The 20,275-nt window shown below is 39.9% G+C and overlaps 1 protein-coding gene across 2 annotated transcripts in view; it reads right to left on the bottom strand.

Moving 5' to 3' along the window:
* Positions 1-20,275, bottom strand: part of ADGRD1 (adhesion G protein-coupled receptor D1) — a 430,427-nt gene that overhangs the window by 333,929 nt on the left and 76,223 nt on the right. For both annotated transcript variants that reach the window (XM_072144407.1, XM_072144408.1), the window contains 6 exons: positions 19,095-19,153; positions 18,290-18,445; positions 15,303-15,362; positions 12,503-12,623; positions 7,802-7,909; positions 4,358-4,433 (listed from right to left, as the gene is read on the bottom strand). In XM_072144407.1, coding sequence (XP_072000508.1) covers positions 4,358-4,433; positions 7,802-7,909; positions 12,503-12,623; positions 15,303-15,362; positions 18,290-18,445; positions 19,095-19,153 — 580 coding nt within the window. The remainder of the gene's footprint in view (positions 1-4,357; positions 4,434-7,801; positions 7,910-12,502; positions 12,624-15,302; positions 15,363-18,289; positions 18,446-19,094; positions 19,154-20,275) is intronic.

The raw sequence follows: 20,275 nt of genomic DNA, 5'->3' as shown, positions 1-20,275 counted from the left end.
AATGCTGATAGTGCTCTTGGACTTATTTTACAGTACTCCCGTCTTAATTCATTCTGATATAGTGCAGGCCTTTGCAGCACAAAATGTTACATACAAGGGACAATTGAAGGGATATACAACTTGAAATAATTAAATAACGTTAAGTGCAAACTGTGGCCAGCTCATGGGCACTATTGAGGTCCATTACACACAGACACAGTGCAGTGAGTACAATGGCCCATTGTAACCCACCACACCTTGATCAAGCCAGCAACCACACCAACAAAGAGAGAGTAGGTCCTCAACTTCCTATAGAGAAGTGAGGGACACGGAGCACCCATCCCCACCCCCCTTTCTGCACCCAGCATTGCGCTTAGCCCGACTTCTGGGCCAGGGGAAGCACATGGCATCTGCATGATAACTTTGATTTACCATTTCTGTCCAAAAGATGACTATTTAAATTATTAGATGCTATGTTAGATGTGAAGCCTGCTGTTTATAAATCTATCTATGACATTGAACTACAGTCCATTCTCCAGTTAACCACACTGTCTCATCGATTAACCTTTTAATAATACAGACTGTCCCCAGGTTACATACAAGATAGGGTCTGTAGGTTTGTTCTTAAGTTGAATTTGTATGTAAGTCGGAACTGTATATTTTATCATTGTAATCCCAGCCAGAACTTTTTTGGTCTCTGTGACAATTGGATTTTAAAAATGTTGGGTTGTCATAAGAATCAATATTAACACTAAAGCTTCATTACAGACACATTTGGTAACTGTTACAGCTGTTTACTGTAGCCTAGAACTAAAGTACAATAAATTACCAATATCCAGAGGTCCGTTTGTAACTAGGGGTCGTATGTAAGTCGAGTGTTCTTAAGTAGGGGACCACCTGTACACAGTAGTGGACTGGAACAGACCCCCACTATCGTGATTTGAACTTTTCATGCCCCAGGAGGTTAGTATGACATTACAGGCGGTCCTCTTCTTACAGACAACTTATAGTTACAGACGGATCCCTCTGCCCACTGTGACCTCTGGTGAGGCTCTCTGGATGCTTTACTATAATCCCAGACTGCATTGATCAGCTGTAATGTTATTTGTAATGAAGTTTTATGTATAATCCTTGGTCCCATTACAGCAAAAATTTTGAAACTCCAATTGTCACTGGGGCAAAAGAAAAAAATTTGTCTAGAACTTCAATTATAAAATATAAAGTTTCGACTTACATACAAATTCAAATTAAGAATAAACCTCTGGACCCTATCTTGTATGTAACCCGGGGACTGCCTGTACTTCCCTGCTATCATGATATCTCAGTTTTCTAATGTACATTTATTTGCATGAATTTGGGGTCAAAAATATCTATGCCAACCCACAAAACCACCCTCATATACCACTGTCCAGCTATAGCAGAACACAAAAGAGTTTCCAACTACCAGATATAGTAAAGTTGTTAGTCCTACATGCATTTCAAATTCATATGGCACACTCTCATAAATATCTAAAGATCCATGGATCAGTTTCCAATGTTGAAATAGAGCAGTAAAAAGACTTCCTGCATTTGGGTACTACAATATACAATGTAGCGCTGTGTAAAAGATACTAGTATAGCACATGCAGAACTATTCCACCTATAATGCAATCAGTAGATACAAGATAACTGGCCTAGTGTTATAAGTAGTATCTTTTACTACATTGTAAATTGCATTACCCGAATGCAGGAAGTCTTTCCACTGCTCTTTTTCCATAACGTAACTGATCCATGGGTCTCTAGATATTAACGGCGCGGTGCTATATGAATTTGAAACGCATGTACACAAATTGTATTGCTGATTTTAGCGATTGTTAAATAAAACATGTAAAACATATATATATTTTACTACACAGGTGTAAAAGGTGGCACACAGCAAGATCTTTAGCACATCCTAGTCTTGGGTTAAAGCACCGTTCCTACAGATTCTTTTCTAAAAATTTGGATATTGATGTCTTGTCATCCGGATTAGAAATTGTAGCCAACCGCTTTAACCACAATTAATTTGTCAAGGATACAAGAAAAAGAACAAACCCACATGTAATTAGAGACCTTGGGGGATATTTATCATACGCTGGCACTCGTGCGCCAGCGTATTATCGCCCCGCCGCTGCGAATTCACAGCCCGACACATCAAGAGGCTTCTGCCTGGCGTAGAAAAAACCGCAGCCGGCGGCTTTTCACGTATGAAAAGTCGCCGGCAGCGAGTGCGCAGGCGCGGGGACCGAGCGGGGGGGCGCGGGCGGACGGGAGTGGGCCGGCCGCGCCACACCTTCACGCCCCTTCACGCCCCACTGGCGTGAAGGTGGCGGATTGGGGAATATAATCGCAAAAGCTAGCAATAAGCTAGCATTTGTGATTATTTCAGGGCCTCTGCGCCACTGGCGGTGCGCAGAGGTCCTGATAAATATGCCCCTTTATGTTGGGATTCCAATCCGCCACTTCAAACTTGTATATATAACTATTACATGGGTAATAAGTCCATAGATATACAGCATAACTTTAGAAGGGTATCCATCATGATACAGATCCTTCACAAGGAATTGACAAAGTGCAGTACATGCCTGCAACACTACGGGCTGCATCCTGTTCTCAAGCATGCGCATCAGGAAGTCCATCCACCATATAAATGGTTAGCCACAGCTTATGGTTGGCAGATCAAGTGACTAACCATTTATATGGAGGATGGACTTTGTGAGTTACAGGCTTGAGAAAGGGGCAGAGCCCCAAAACTTCACAGGTAGGTACTATGCCTGGTCAGTTCCCTGTGCAGAATTTAAACTCCAGATGATTGCCTTCTAAAGTTATGCTGTATATCTATGGACTTATTACTCATGTAAGTGAGTTTGAGGATCAGTATCAATATGTATAAGAAAACTTCACCACATTGCGCATCTCTAGATGAAATATGTTATACAATATTTTTTTCCGAAATATTTTAACAACATTCTCTGCAGCTCTTCTTTTTGACCATGGAAAGGACTGAAAGTACAATTTGATAGGTTCCCCTGGATAGATCACATGACGTATGAGAAACTCCCAGCTCAGTAAAGCACTGCTCAGTCATGCCCTATAAACAGTGGCGTACCGATCGCAGTCACAGGGGTCGCGACTGAGACCGGGCCCGTTGCCAGTCAGATAACTCGGCGCAGCACAGCGGGCAGATGTTTTAATTTGTGTCACAATTCAAAATAAGAATGGGCCCCCGAACCGCCCACCGTTCCACCCACCTCATCGTCCGTCCCCACGCACCACATCGATCACTTAGGCTGACGCAGGCTTAGTGACGTGTCTGCCTGCGCCGGTTCTGCTGAGGCCAAGACTCGGCACCTGACCTGGCAGACGCGTCATCAGCCGTCGCCTGCGCCAATCTTCAGAGGAGAGAGAGCGCAAAGAGGAGCAGAATAACTAGGTAAGAGTTTTATTTTTTATTTTGATTAAATATATGGGGCCCTGTTTGGGGGGGCATAGGTGAAAGTTAGGAAATGGCTATTTCAGGGGATATACCTATGGGGGACATTAATCACGGCTATTGCTGGGGGGACATTAATTATGACTACTGGGGAGGGGGTGGCATTAATTATTATGGCTACTGCTGGGGGGGACATTAATCATGGCTACTGGTGAGGGGGGACATTAATTATGGCTACTGGTGAGGGGGGGCATTAATTATTATGGCTACTGCTGGGGGGACATTAATCATGGCTACTGGTGAGGGTGGGCAATTAATTATGGCTACTGGTGAGGGGGGGACATCAATTATGGCTACTGGTGAGGGGGGAGGACATTAATTATGGCTACTGGTGGATGGTGTTCAATGTTTTTATGCATACTGGGGGGTGGGGGTGGGGGTGGGCTGTTGGGAATTTTGCCCTGGGGCCCAGAGGACTATAGTTACGCCACTGCCTATAAAATCCACTCCGTTCATGTGTACACATAGAGTTTCACAGATGAAACCAAAATTAAATAGATTTTTTTTATAATACAGAACAGATCTTTGCTTTTATTGTAGCCACTAGATAAACTGATCATAATGTATGTTACTTCTTATGATCTGTTGTCACTTCTGTTTCTATCTAACCCATACTTACAAATATACATCAGGAAGCAATAAAAGAAAATTCCAAGAATAGATTGAAAACTGGATTGTAGCTGAAGCCAACTGATAATCTTTGTTCCACAGTGTTTTTTTACAATTCATTTCTTGTATTCAAGTCGTAGCCAAATAGGAGAAAATATGATACATTTTGTACCTAAAAATAATCCAAAAATCTCTACAAGTATGTTACAGCTTTCTTAAAGAAAGGAAGAAATGAGTTTTGTGATTGAACACACATACCTTGTTTCGCTGGGTTTTATCTGCTTGTAGTGGTGATGCATAGTGTGGTAGAGCAATCCAACAATGGTTGTACGAGCTTAAACAAATAAGAGTTAAAAGAAGACACATTACACACAACTCTCACCCAACAAAGAAATATTCTGCTCATTTAAGAATGCTCCCTTGTCAACACATCACATCCCCATCATAATTGATGCCACCGCATTGTGAAATTTAGGCTCCCCGCATTCCCGACATTTTAGTAGATCTCTACTCCTGGTACGTCTCTGCCAGTATTCCTCAATAAGACCTGTTAAGGCGCACACTGAAGGATGTACTGAGCACCTAAACCTCCCAAGAATAAAAAATATCAGCACAAGAGTCGCACTTTAAATCTACAAAATGAAAACTGTAAACAAGTGGGAATGATTTAAAACAGGACATGAAATTGCTTTCCACAGAGTCTAATGAGACAGAAAAGCGATGGGGACAGATGTTTTTTTTTTGGAACGGAATGTGAATACTTTGTATGAACTCGGAAGTGAAGGCACAAAACGAGAAATGATTTATGAACAACATGGGGCAGCGAAAAGTGGTTTCCACTCCGACTAGAGAAGATATTGACTGGAGGAAAAGCACACATATCTGTTAACTAGTTATAAGCTGCAAGCCTCCATTCTTACAGCTGCAAGCAGAACTGCTTAAACTAGTACATTCTCAAGACAGCAAACGCTTTATAAAATTGTCCCAAAACCATCAAGTGTTTTTGCTGCTTTTTAAAAAAGATGGAAAATGTGAAAATGAGCAAAATAGCATTGGCTTTGTCTATAATAAATAATTAATTTTTGGCTACAGAAATATAGAATTTATAAGGCAAACCTATTTGTGTTCATTACAGTCATTGTCACAACTTGATAAATAATCATGTCCTTTTTCATACATAAGACACAAATCACTGCAGCTACCCTAATTCCTTTATAGATGACATTTCAACACTATCACAAACTCTCTAAATTCTTCAATAGGAGCTGTTTCACTGATTGTTGCAGTTGTAATTTTTTTCTCCAGCCTCCGTTAGTACCTTTAGTTTTAGCACCCAATGTGCACTGAGGTGGGGCTGGAGCATATAGTCTAGGACTGCCCAGTAGGGGGCCATATTAACATACTGGGGCACATTTACTTACCCGGTCCTGTCGCGATCCCCGCTGTCAATTGTCCGACGAGGATTCTCGTCTGCCGCGATTCACTACGGTCGTGCTTCCAATTTCCTGCATGTGTTGCTTCCGCGCTGAGGTCCGCCGAAGTTCACCTTCTTCTTCCTGGTGCATGTAAGTGCTTGATCTTGCGACACAATTTCATTTTGAAATTCCGCGGTTTGTCCGAATTCGTTGGATTGTCCGACGGCATGCCCCCCCATTTCTGTCGCATGCAAGCCGTCGCCAATGCGTCACAATCCGATCACGTGCGCCAAAAACCCGGAGCAATTCGGTGCAAAAAGGATATATTCGGGAAACCCGACAGAATCTCGGTCCACGGACCTTAGTAAATGAGCCTCATTGGGTTCTGAAGTAACAGAAATGAGTAATGGAGCTGAGATGGGGATGGTAACCATATTACCAGCTGTGAAAATATAATGTAACCCTGCAAATATTCCTTTTCAAGACCAATATGTAAAGCCTGTGTTGAAAATACTAAGTTGAATCTCTATTGACCCTCCCTGAACATGAGCAGTGCATGGGATGTTCAGGTTGCTGCCTACTTCTGTTGTTTAGATAAGGCAGAGCATTTTTATGGTCTCTCATCACTACAGCTTTCTCTTTATGACATACTATATATGTCAATCAGGGGTGGGTTAGCCCACAGCTAATGTAGATCAAACTCCTGGCAATGTGTGCATTGTGAATCAATCACATATGTTTGTATTGCACAAGAAGTAGGAACTATTCTTTATTATCTCATTGGATCACTAACTCCTCTTTTAGCTGACTTTTACATAGAATCTGCCCTAAGATTTTAGGATGGAAGACTATGAGTTTATATAAAGTGAGAGACCCATTATAAATCATGGGCAGATGGCATAAAATGCAAACATAATGGCACCTTATATGGCTACCCTGCCTCATAAGGCATAGTGATTTAAAGGAAAGTGAAAAAAAGAATCAACTTCTCCCTCAACAAATTCATTGCCCTTCTGATGAAGAAAAGGTTAGCTTTGAAAAAATATATATCAAGTTCTAAGGCGTAAGAAGATATAAATTATTTAAATTGCTTTTTCACTGCTGGGAAGTACCTTATCATCACATAATGTATGGCGACATGGAGTAGGACATTTTTTAAGCTACAAGACTTATCATTTGTATTTTACTGAAAATGTACAGAATTCCAAAAATAAAATAAAACATTGTTAGAAAATTATTTTATTCTTATTTCCAATAAAATGAGCTGTAGGATTAAAGAAGATAAACAGCCTATAACAATAGACACTTCTTAACCACTGCAAAAGATTACTTTAAAGGATTGATGCAATAATTTCCTGATGACCTCATATGAAATGTGTTTCTATGAGAGAAAAGTCACCTGCATGTATCTACAGTATCTTAATAAAACCACAGAACACCTAAAGGAGGAGAGTAGTGGTTTACATAACATATAATATATATATATATATATATATATATATATATATATATATATATATAAGGATTTGTAGCAGCACTGGAATATGAAAAAATAATGTCAAATTATAAGGTTTGGAAAAACAAGGTATGGAACAGCAACCAAATTTGCCCAATCTGGGCCTGGGTCTTAGATAATGGAAAGTGCATGCTGCCAAAATATCCCTGTAGCATGGCTCCAGGAAGGAACAATATAGGAAGAAGAAGCAGAACTTCATTGTGATGCAATAAATCAAGTGTTATCTTTATTCATCAGAAATCCATCCAATGCTTGGCAAAGACCAAGTGTCGAAAAGTTGCATGTATTACTGATGAATAAAGAGAACACTTAATTCACTGGATCAGGACGTAATGCTGCTGCTTCTTCCTAAATTATTACATCCTGTCATCATCATGGGGTATTATGTCTGTGTACTCCAAAGGAGCTAAGAGATAATGTGATATGTTTTAAGGGTATTGGAAAATAGGGGATGTTTTATTAGAATAACGCCAATCCAAATGCTGTAGTAGGAAATATGGACATCATAATGGGAAGTCCCCCACCCAAGACCCCACTCTAACAGCCAAAGTGGGTAGTGCACTACAAAAGTTTACTATCACTGACATAGCAAATGATTCTAAAAGAAACTACTCCCCAAATCATAGTCTCATTCACTATTTGACAATATATTTCTCTATAAGACCAGCAGCAGTTACAAGATATTCTTCCATAGTTACAGTTAATAGAGTAAAAAAAAAAGATATATCCATTTAGTCCAACCAATAATTCTCCAGTCTTATAAAAACTTACATTTGCTCAGAAACGCTTCTCCAGGAACTGAAATGTATGACTGCCCTTCAGATGGAAAGCGGTAGTGAGGTAAGCTTGAGTTCTGTGGCACTTTAACCATGGCATAATCTAAAAAGATTACAAAAAGTAAATCTAAATCACATCTAAACCATGGCTATGAGACAAAGTTAAATGTTTAAATATGGATGAAATATCCCTAAACACTCCTTGACATTATGGTACTAATCACATCTATCTCCTCATCCACCCTCATAAGAAGCTCTCTCCAACATTAGTGTTCTCACCTAGAATGAATGCTTTCTTCAAAAAAGTATAAATAATGGATGTTATTCAGCATCACATATACCGTATGTATCTAAGAGCTACATGTAAAATAACACAATAACAAAAGAAAAACAAACAGTACATCATACTTCACTTTATTTTATAAGATAACTATTCATGTGCTTAAAGTACAAAGTCATGTCCTGGCTCCACAAGTATAATACATTAGTACAGTTATTTTTAGCTACACATCCTTTTTTGTTGTCAATTGGCTGAAACAAAATTGTCAATTCTGGGTTTTCCAGAATCATACAAGTGCATATAATATAGCATATAATAATAATAATCTTTATTTATATAGCTCCATCATATTTTGTAGTGCTTTACAAATCATAGAGCACATATATGAAAAATACTGCATTACAAAGTACAAACAGTCATATGGAAAAATAGAAATTATGGGGTTGCTCGTAAGAGCTTAAAGGCTATGAAGGTGAAGGGGTGACACATAAGGTATACGAGCTTGTATAATGGTCCAGCCAGTCTTTAGAAGGGAAGAGAATATAATAATTTAATAAACAAAAATGCTGCTGCTTGAACCAGCCATCGGCCGCTATATTATATACAAAGTCGATGGAGAAATAAAAGAGACAAAAGATGCTTCAGAGATTTATAAGAAGTTATTTCTTGCTTCTCAACAGAGCAGTGATAAGTTAGTAAGGTTACATAAAGTATAGAGTGTGTGAGTGGTTTACAAGGGTGAGTGAAGAAGTTAGGCATTAATGTGAATAGTTGGTACTGGTGGAATAGATGGACGGTAGGCAAGTAAAACAACCATAGCAAACAGAGAAAAAGAGAAAAGATTTTTTAGACAAACATAATTGTTCATTTTTCTCTGCCTTCTTACCTGTCTCCTGCCCTCTCTAACTGCAATGTGTAACTGTAGCATACTTGTCAAAATATCATACTTAGCAGAATATTATGCTATGCAAAGAATCAAAGAATGCCAGCACTCTATACTACCACTAAACTCATACTAAGAGAAAAAAAAGAGACCACACCCTAATCTCATACATCTTATCAATGTAGAACATTCAATAAAAAGGTATGCTATAACAATGAAACATGTTTAGTCCAAGTCTAAACCCTAATCCCTACTGCATGGTGAGCATCATTCAACCTTGGACTTGATGCTTGTGAGGGATCAATGGTTTCTAAGACACATAACTAAAGTATGGTCCTATTTAGGATTTTGCATGAACTTGTACTTCATTTTTTTCTACTACAATGTATTTTTTTCTCATATAACTTTAAGAATTCTTGAATTCCATGTTAGCACATAACCTTATTTCCATTGATGGGATAGTACATCAACAAAGACCATTTTGTCTCCCAGTTTCTGTATTTTCCCACAATGGCAGTTACAATAAAAGACACAGACATGCATGCCTCTTGTCTGTACATCAAACATCACTCTGGTTATATATCACACTTCAAAGTTAATGTTTATGTACATACAACCAGCACTGGACTAGTTCTATATATAACCTTACATGAAACATTAATTTAGATAAAATTATGATAAGGGACATTCTTGTGGTATAACACTGTAGAAAGCATACACAGAAGTCTTCTGCATGTCTTGTTGACAAGTTATTTTTCCTTGGCATCGTATATCAAAGTGGAAGAGAACATGGTAGATTTGTTACGGAAATTGTTGTGCCTATTACATGCTTATTCACAGAGCTACGATAATGCAGATGGACAGTTACAGTAGTTTTGACTAAATCAGATAATTTACAGGGTCTGTGCAGACATTGTGATTGCAGTCAATGCTTGGAGATTTCTATGTAAAATGCAAGATTTAACGGAGGCTGAGGACAGGTGCCATACAGTGGTATCAATGTCCTATAGACTATTATAGCCTTATCTCTTTGTAGTTTACAACACTAATACATCCTACTTTGTCTACGCTATACTTAAGCATACTAACTAGTTGGAGTTCTTAAGGATACTCTTTTGGCCCCATCTGATAGTAGATGTCTATGGACACACTAAGCAGGTAGAGCAGGTGTATATATTAAAACATAATGCAAAGCATTTTGGCATTCAACTTTGCAATACATAGCAAATAATTTACAGGAGGGAATACTGTATACATATATGTGCCTTTTATACAGGTCTGTAAAATGTACCCATAGACACACCTCATGCCACCATACAAATGTCTACAACATATGGTTAGCATTTATGCAAGTAAAATGTTCCAGCTATATTTTTTTATCTTTAATACAATTGAATGTTTTTATTGTCAAATCTGGATGGCCAAATACTTCATGGTGCCTGGGTGCCATTTTTAGTAAGTATACATGACTTGAAAGAAAAACTCCTTCAGTGATTCAAAACAATGAATTTTAATAGTGAACAAAGTATAGCAATCAAAATTCATGTAATGTTTCGGCCTACACTAAGACCTACCTCAAGTGAACACAAACATAAAGAGGGTTATTTATCATTGGTTTTATTCGGCTTTTTTGGCATAAAATTGTCTCAAAGTAGTCGCATTGTGGGTTTTTGAGACTTCTCACTGCTAAAAAGTCTCACAGGGCTATGTTCACCTCTTCATTAAACTGGTGTAAACATAAAACATGCAACACCGTGCAAAGGCTTAAGACTTTTGCAAAATGTCTCATAAAAAGTCTCATAGTCACTTCAGTCCCCTGCTGGTCTATGTCCTAGGACTTTTTATGCATTTTGAGACTATTTTGGGACTTTTTGAAAAAAATTCCAGACAAAAAGAACAAGACAATAAGAACATTTATTAAAGCCGTTTTAATGAATCTGATTGGCAGCGGAACTCCAAAAATAGACATAGAACTGCCTAATTATAAATAACCCCCAAAGAGGCTAAGTATCCAGAAACCAGAGAATTATAAGTGGCAAATAAGTGGAAATTAACATGTACAATAAGAGTACAAACTAAGTATGAGGTGCAAAATATCACAATGCATAACAAATGTAATGACAATGATAAACAGTACCGGAATATGCGAAGGGGAAATATAAGCAAGCAGGCATTGTTGGTATGAATACATGTAGACAGAAAAATCTCTCTAAGAAGAGCATCAATGGATATAATATGGTATAGGCAGAGCGACGAGAGAGGAGTGCTACGGGTGTTAAAGCCACTATATACAATGTAATATCTGCTTCTACAAAGTAAAAACATATCGGGAGAAAAAGATGCATACCTACTGGATTGCAAGGTACATAAGAAGAAAGTAAAGCTAACTGCATTGCTCACTAAAGGCTGTAGGACAGGGCGGTATAACCCGACATAGGAGGGAAGCCGGCATTCGGATGGATCAGTGACACTAAATAATGGAGCCGGAAGTTGTCCATCAGAAGTTCCAGGATGGAGCATGTACGTGTATGTATCGGAGGAATATAAGTATGTAACGAGCATGTATACATTCTCCATATATACTTGTATTCCCACCATATATCCATTTCTCCTTTTCTTTTTTCTTCCTTATTTCCCCTTTCTTTTCCCTGCCCTCCTCGGTTTTTCCCTTGATGATCACTGCATCTTGATCATTTATTTACAATGTATTTGACGATGATGAGTGATGTGCATTGCCATCACATCCTATTCTTCCCCATGCCAGCTTTTACAGTCCAACAGTCCAAGTCTGGATTGCAATACTTTGTTCAGTATAAAAATTATTTGTTAGGAATGCCAAATGAAGGAATGCCAAACTATTAAAGTGATGTTTAGATATTGCGTGGTACCCTACTTGAGCACCCGCGAGTACACTAAGTAGAGTGAGGTGCTGTCCCTTATGATATATCTTAAATATATGTCACGGAATGCTAACAGATATACTGTATGGCATGTCTGCTTTTTGTGTGATGCTCATATATTGAAAAGCGTAGTTAACCCCATTATCTATTACTGTGTATACTTGAGTATAAACCAAGTTTTTAAGCTCAATTTTTGTGCTGAAAAAGCCCCACTTAGCTTATACTCGAGTATATAGAAAAAAATAAAGTTAGCACTCACCCTCTGGCGCTGTCCCCCTGAATCCTCTTTTCCCCACTGAACGTGTCGGCAGATGCATGTCTATACGATCTGCTGGCACAAAAACTATGACGAGACAGTGTTTCTGCCTGCTGACGCCATAGTTCTTGTGCTGGCAGCAGTGTGTTGCAAGGCCCATGTTAAAGGTGCACCAAAAACAATTTGGTGCACTATGTTGGGGCAGTAAAGGGAGCACCATATTCATTAAAAATATTATGTTTTCAAACTTTATTTTTTTTGTGGACACAGAAACAAAACAGAAGCAAAAGGCAATGGATGGGCAATGGACGCACAATACACACGCCTATGTGAAACCCCAGTAATTGACTAATTTGTTATTAGGGATAATCAATCACCTGCTACTGATGAACTGCCTTCCAATGTAACAATCAAAGATGGGTTTTCTACTAGGTTTCTTGCCATATGCCCCATAACTTTATCAACGGTATCAATGAGTCCCCCGACATCAGGGTAAACCTGCAAAGATGCAATAAAATTCTTGGTTAAAATGTATTTTCTTGGTCTGTTTGTTGTTAAAATAAACCTTTTGTTTCCTAATCTATAAAGAGCACACAAGTCCATTTACATACCTTCCTGGTTTTGAGCAAAATTTCTGTTTAAATAAGACATTGTGCAGAGAAGGTGAAGGCTGCATGTCACAGAGCTGGGGCAGAATATGTCAATCACGCTGTAATAAGATCTTACATATTCTACATAACCATCCTGATAACACTATGAAAGATCTATGATGATTCAACCCTAAGCTGACACCACTGGAATTTTCCTAAATGTTTTAGACATTTCAAAGCTGGAAGCAATTTTAGCACATCATAACTTCACGTTAATACATATTTTATCACCACTTGTGGCTATATACTTGACCCTTTATGTTTTATTACTATAATGTAAAAGTGATTAGAAAGGCTTCATAGGTAGAGACCTCTTTGATACATTTGGCCTGTGCCCTATACCATAATTACCTTTAGCTATGGTTTTGATAAGAACAATCAAACTATTACATGATCTAATACTATTATGCATAAATGGAAACATTATTTCACATTTTTTATTTTCATTTCTCTGGGCTACAAAAATCTTAAAGGGGTATTTCCATGAAAACAAGATTCTTAAATGTACTTAGGATAACAAAATGACATATTCTCTAATTCTCTATTAACAAAAATACAGTATTTCACAGATATAATTCCAACCTGTCTCTATCAGTCCTGGTGTACACAATTTTGGTTGCCCCTGAACCTGACCCTGGATCTTCTGAGTTTAGAGTAGGCAGACATATTGTTCTTCTGTCTGACGCTGCACTGACCTGCTCTCTGCCTCTAGCACCTACCCTTGCATTCCAGGATGAGCTTACACAGACCCACACACTGACTTCCTGACAGTAAATGAAAGCACATTGTGAGGAGAGTAAAGCTACAAGCTACAGGCAGATAAGATCTTTATCCAGGGGAGAGGGAGGGAGACATATAGTAGAGCTGACAGTATGTGATGGCTGTGATAGTAGAGGGGAGAATGTCATGTGATCTCTCATCTCTGATCTGTCTCATCTCTCTTTCTATGTGTCAGATACTAGTGAATGTTCAGAAGCTAAATGAAAGTGTATATACACCCTGTACCCTGATAATCTAAGCACATTGTCAGTACACAGCACTAGGAATCATGAAGTGTTTGGCTAGAGAGTCCTCACCCGCACTGACCATCACTGAGTGATACGAGCTAAAAAAGCAATAAAACTGAATAAAATTGTAAAATAAGGGGTTAAAATTGATCTTTATTGTGTAAACATCACTAGGGGATGGAAATTTTAGAATTTTGTCATCAAGCAAATTTCAGAACTTATGTGTTATAAACGGCTAATAGAATCCTACTGCTAAATTTCAGTCCTTTGTATTTTTAATCTGGATTTTAACCAAGTTCATTTACAGTTAAGTGTTACTGTACACAGATGGATTCATTGTTGTAGCAGAATCACTTGCCCCACCCTAAAGATTAAAGAAGAAGATGTTCATATCATCTGTAATAACACCACCAAAACAATCTTGTGGGTGGGAAAAAAATCTTAAACAGCTATTATGGAGAAAAACATCTAAACATGTAAAGCTGACTTCTGTGAAGATTCAAAAATAAAACCACTAAATTATTTCTTTAACCGTTTAATGTTTTCATGTTGGATAAGAATATTTTGTCAAGATCTTTTTCCCTTTCCGAGCATCTCTGTGCTGTGACACGGTAGGGCTCTAATATTTCTATCATATATTTTAGTGTTTTTTAGACCCACGGTAAAACATTCAACTCAGGGAAGCAAGTACCACCATGTTTATCAATATATTTGGCTAAGGCTAAGTTCACACCACAGTTAGTTGTGCCCACTGCTAATTTTCCATTATATATAACAGCAGAAATAATGTGGCTGTAGCATTATATCTACCATTATAAATAACAGATGTATTATGTAAGGAAAACCTACATACAAGCAAGTCAATGGGAATGGTTGGTAAAAGGAAAGTGCTTCCATTTATTATTAGTTTAAAGTGTCCATTATTCTATTCCATATAGGAATAGGCTAGTGGAATCAATCCTTTTCTTCTGTTCAAAGTGAATTGTAAAAATGTATGAGGTCAGTTTTGCTTCTTTTTATCTGTGCCCTAAATGTTATCTGGTCTAGGTATACAGTAGTGCTACTATAGTGAGAATTATGTCAGCCATATACATCCCAGGATCTAAGGTGAGCTGCCTTAAGTGACAGTGCACCATCAGACTTCTCTATCAGGGTCAGCTCCAGGTTTCAGTAGGCCGCCTGGACAGAGCCTTAGTGGGCCCCATTGCAGTGGACTCAGTTGAAAATTCACAAACTAAAATAGTCTCCTGTTCTCTATTTTATCATGCCTAACAGCCCTCCTCATGGTTATTTTATGTAAAACCCCCTCAAAACCCTATGGATTAATTAGATACATACCCTACTCTCCCCCATGGATACCTTATGTACAGAGTTATGTGGGCCCCCCAGTTCTCTATGATCACTGAACATGAAGTAGAACAAGCCATAACTTGAGAATGGTAAAAGATAAAAAAGCAAGGGTTAATGATGGAAAGCAGTGAGATGATAAATGGTAAATAATGTAGTCTCTCTATACTTACTGTTGGCACATCACTCCAGGTAGGCAAAGAAAGAACCTCTTCAACAGTCTTGAGAAAGGCCTACAAGTGTACAGAGCAATTCATCAGATTATACAAATTCATATTTAAAACAAATGTTTCCTAGCAAACGAATAATTTCAGCAAAACATATGCCTTGCAGGAAATACATGCATCCTCAGCATTAAAGTTCTTGTTTTATGCCCACTTAGTTTATAGGTATATTACTTAACCGATTAATTATAATGGAAATATACATAGGGATGATACAGTACTCCAATTAGGCTATAACATAGGCCAATGAATCTAGCATTAGATGTAGTGGCATTTTAGTGCAGTTCTGCAGAATCCGCTCTGCTCACAGATAAATCTTTTACAATAGCAAATGCACAACACTGCAAAATGTAATGTTCATAAAGTTTCTCTTGCTTTTTAGTACCAAGAAAAGTGTCTTAGCAATTTGCATTCTTGTGACTGGAAATTGGAAGAGCGATTATTCCATTTTGGAAATGCATAAGTTAAGCGAATCGGGACACGGAGCAGATATCTGCAGACCCAAGTGAATTTAGATATGTATGGTGAATAAGGTAGTTGGAAATTACATTATTATTACTATGTCCAATATTGAATATTGATGTACGGGGGGGAGCATCAGGGACGGTAAGTAGGTAATGACTGAATGTTTCAGGCTGTGTATGTGCAACACACACGACGTGTGCTTGCTATTGAGCTTCTATCTGGCATCAGCAACTGAAGTCACCTTGTTATTCTCTCATAAGCCCAGAACAGATATATATATATATATATATATATATATATATATATTATATATATATATGTGTGTACAATAGAGACAAGGGCACAAGTATGGGGACCTACTCAAGGCATATCAAATACTTTATCCACTACTTTTACTGGGGTTCTTATGGGCTCAGGTCACAGAGTCAAGCACAATTTGCTAACCCTGTCTCCTGTTATGGTAAATTGACGAAACGGTTACCCCAGCAGTATTTCCTTCATGTGCTGATTCTGAGCACAGAAAGGGACAATGGTTTTAATAGAAATTGCCTTCCCGAGTATGTTCTAGGGCAGTGATGGCGAACCTTTAAGAGACCGAGTGCCCAAACTGCAAACCAAAGCCGACGTTTCTATCGCAAGGTGCCAACACAGCAATTTAGCCCAAAAGCGCCACAATACCACTATACAAGAGACAAATAACACTTTGACATTATGAGGCCACCATTACAACCACATAAATAGCATAATTCTGGTTATAAAGACCACTATAGAAAGGCCAACATTACCAATAATAACACTATACTAGAAGCTAATATAGTGATGAATACTGTATTACTGCCTGCGGCTGTAGCTCCGTGTATGGCTGTGTACTGCGGCTGTAGCTCCATGTATGGCTGTGTACTGCGGCTGTAGCTCCATGTATGGCTGTGTACTGCGGCTGTAGCTCCATGTTTGGCTGTGTACTGCGGCTGTAGCTCCATGTATGGCTGTGTACTGCGGCTGTAGCTCCATGTATGGCTGTGTACTGCGGCTGTAGCTCCGTGTATGGCTGTGTACTGCGGCTGTAGCTCCGTGTATGGCTGTGTACTGTGGCTGTAGCTCCGTGTATGGCTGTGTACTGTGGCTGTAACTATGTGTATGGCTGTGTACTGTGGCTGTAGCTCCATGTATGGCTGTGTACTGCGGCTGTAGCTCCGTGTATGGCTGTGTACTGCGGCTGTAGCTCCGTGTATGGCTGTGTACTGCGGCTGTTGCTCTTTAAGTAAAAGTTTTATTTTCTCTGAAAATATCTTACACAACACAGGAGAAATGCTGCAGCATTGTGAGTTTAGAGGTAATACCCAGTCCCTCCAGTAGCCAGTATAGAGACAGGGCCTCACCCCCACCCCACTATAGAGACAGGGCCCCCCACCTCAGTATAGACACAGGGCCTCACCCCCCACCCCAGGATAGAAATAGGGCCTCATCCCCCACCCCAGGATAGAAATAGGGCCTCATCCCCCACTCCAGGATAGAAATAGGGCCTCATCCCCCACTCCAGGATAGAAATAGGGCCTCATCCCCCACTCCAGGATAGAAATAGGGCCTCATCCCCCACACAAGGATAGAAATAGGGCCTCATCCCCCACACAAGGATAGAAATAGGGCCTCATCCCCCACCCCAGGATAGAAATAGGGTCTCCCCCCCCACCACCACCCCAGTATAGACAGACACACACAGAGGGGCTTACCAGGTGCAGCAGCCGAAACGCGCCATTTCAAGTGCAGGCGAGGATGCGGTGACGTCACCGCCGGAGCACAGGAGCCAGACAGCAGGCATCGGGCGCCGGGACCCTGCGACCCCGCAGGCAGCGGGACGCCGGGGCCGCGCAGACGTCGGCGCGCCGCTAACAAGCAGGAAGCGGAATGCCGGGGCCGCGCATGAATCGGAGCACCGGGGCCGCGCAGACAGTGGAGTGCCGGGCCGCGCAGGCATCAGAGCGCGCAGGTATCGCCAGGCTGCGCAGGTATCGCAGCGTGTCGGGCCCACTTTCATGAGACTGGGGAGATGGTACGCGTGCCTGCAGAGAGGGCTCTGCGTGCCCTCTCTGGCACGCGTGCCATAGGTTCGCCATCACTGTTCTAGGGTATCTTGACACCAGATGTTGAAATGGATGGAAGGCTGCCTGGAAAAATAGCTTATAGGTTATCTACCAGCTCCCAAATGGCCCCACTGGTAAAAGCAGTACGTATGTGGGACACATAAAGCTTTAAGACATACTTTTCCTATTTCCTGTTTTCCAGCACATGTGGGCTTCTTAGTGTATCATGGATGGGGCCATACCCGCCGGTACACAATTTCTTCTCCATCATATTTCTACAAGAGATGGTTCCACCTCTAGTGCACCAAACTTATTTAATGTCAAAGAGAATGAAGAAAGATAACAAAAGAGTCTCAAGCCATGTCATGTGTATAGAATAGGAAGCATTACCTGAGTCAAGTTGCCTGCTGTATCCTTTGTCAAAGATTTGTTGGGCAGGATCTGTGAGACAACTTCCAAGTAGCCTAGGACTGGCTGTGAGTGGACAGATTTCCCTCTGTCTTGGGTCAGGTTTGTTATGATGGGGTCATAGGCATCTGTGGAGACCTAGTATTATCAAATTAACAAAAATATTCATAAATAGGTTATTTATGAAATGAAATAAGAAATATGTATCATTTCAATATGACATCAATATCACATTTCCCATTTCTACATCCAAAATGCTATGACAAGAACGTCTTAACAAACCAAATTGTTGGTCAATTTCTGTAGGAAATGTCTCATGATGCCTATTGCTATGAAGTTGCCAGGATCCAGTTGCAGTCTACATTTGTGTCAGTGCTAACATAAGATAAACCCAGGCAGGAGAATCCTAGAATGGTATATAACTTTTTACACTATTAGAAGCAATGCTGTTACTATTCTTTCTTCTCCCACTCAGAAAGTGTAGGGTTCGATGAAGACCATGGTCCTAGGTCAATTTCCATTGTTTTATTTCCAGAACCTAGATATCAACGGTGATGAGTAAAATGTTTTTGAGGCCCTAAGCCACAGCTGTATAAAGATATCCTAGTGGTTTAGAGGCCCAAAACCAGCTGATAAGTTGCCCAGCACCAAGCTCTTTAAATATATGGTAAGTGGTCCCCTCAAATCTTTGCCTGCAAATAATGTTATGTAGTTGTATAAATCATGTATAAGAATATATCATTTTAAATAAATTCCCAAAAATACTTGACATGCACATTGCTCTTACCGTCGGCTGTGATGTGCCTGGGGCGCTGGATATTGTTGCAATAGCAAATGTTTCATCCCCTGACAAGAAATGAACAATTAATAAAGTTGTATTCAGGGCAAGAAGTACAACCTGACAGGTGTTAAAGGTTTAAGCGGACTGTGCATCATCAAATGAAAGGCATTAATACAGGAAATTAAACACATCAAATTTCAAATATTTCAGGAATTTCTCACAGGCACTTTCATACATTTTAATGTGTTACCCCATGCTAATATTTTCAATTTTATGTCTTGCATAAAAGTGTGACTTCATAAAGTCGTTTTTATAGAAGTAACCGCAATGCATACTAAAACCAAAGTCCAAATGCAAGTGCCATAGTTACCCCATATATATATTATTGATATTGTTCCCTAAAACAGATAGGCCAAAAAATAAACCTCCTAAAATGTATGTAAAGCCATATAGGATGTTTTATGTCAACCTGTCTAACAAGGCTCATAGAGAGAATACATGCCATAGGTGGCAAGCAGTACTGAGACACCAGGGTACTGTTACTCTGGTATAACCCCACTTAAAGGGTCACCAGTAGAGATGAGCGAGCACTAAAATGCTCGGGTACTCGTTATTCGAGACGAACTTTTCCCGATGCTCGAGTGCTCGTCTCGAATAACGAGCCCCATTGAAGTCAATGGGAGACTCGAGCATTTTTCAAGGGGACCAAGGCTCTGCACAGGGAAGCTTGGCCAAACACCTGGGAACCTCAGAAAAGGATGGAAACACCACAGAAATGGACAGGAAACAGCAGGGGCAGCATGCATGGATGCCTCTGAGGCTGCTTAATCGCACCATTATGCCAAAATTATGGGCAACAGCATGGCCATGACAGAGTGACAGAATGAAGCTAGATAGCATCTAAAACATCCAATAATTGACCCTGACACTATAGGGGAAGGCATGCAGAGGCAGCGGCAGCAGCGGCAGGCTAGAGAGTGGCATGGCGACATACCCTAAATGGACTCAGGCTTCAAACCAATGGGTGGCAGAGAGGAACCAAAGGAGGTGAGCAAGAAGCGCTCAAATAATATCGGTACATGATAAAAGTTTGCCAGTATATTTTGTGGATTACACAGCAGGGTGGCGACAAAGTTAACATGGAAGCCATGAAAACAACCCAAAATTCTGCCTGACACAGCTCGTTT

Source organism: Engystomops pustulosus, chromosome 1 (assembly GCF_040894005.1).
Source record: "Engystomops pustulosus chromosome 1, aEngPut4.maternal, whole genome shotgun sequence".
Classification (NCBI taxonomy): Eukaryota; Metazoa; Chordata; class Amphibia; order Anura; family Leptodactylidae; genus Engystomops; species Engystomops pustulosus.
Note: the sequence above shows the minus strand (reverse complement) of the source record. Positions and strands in the feature narration are given on the sequence as shown.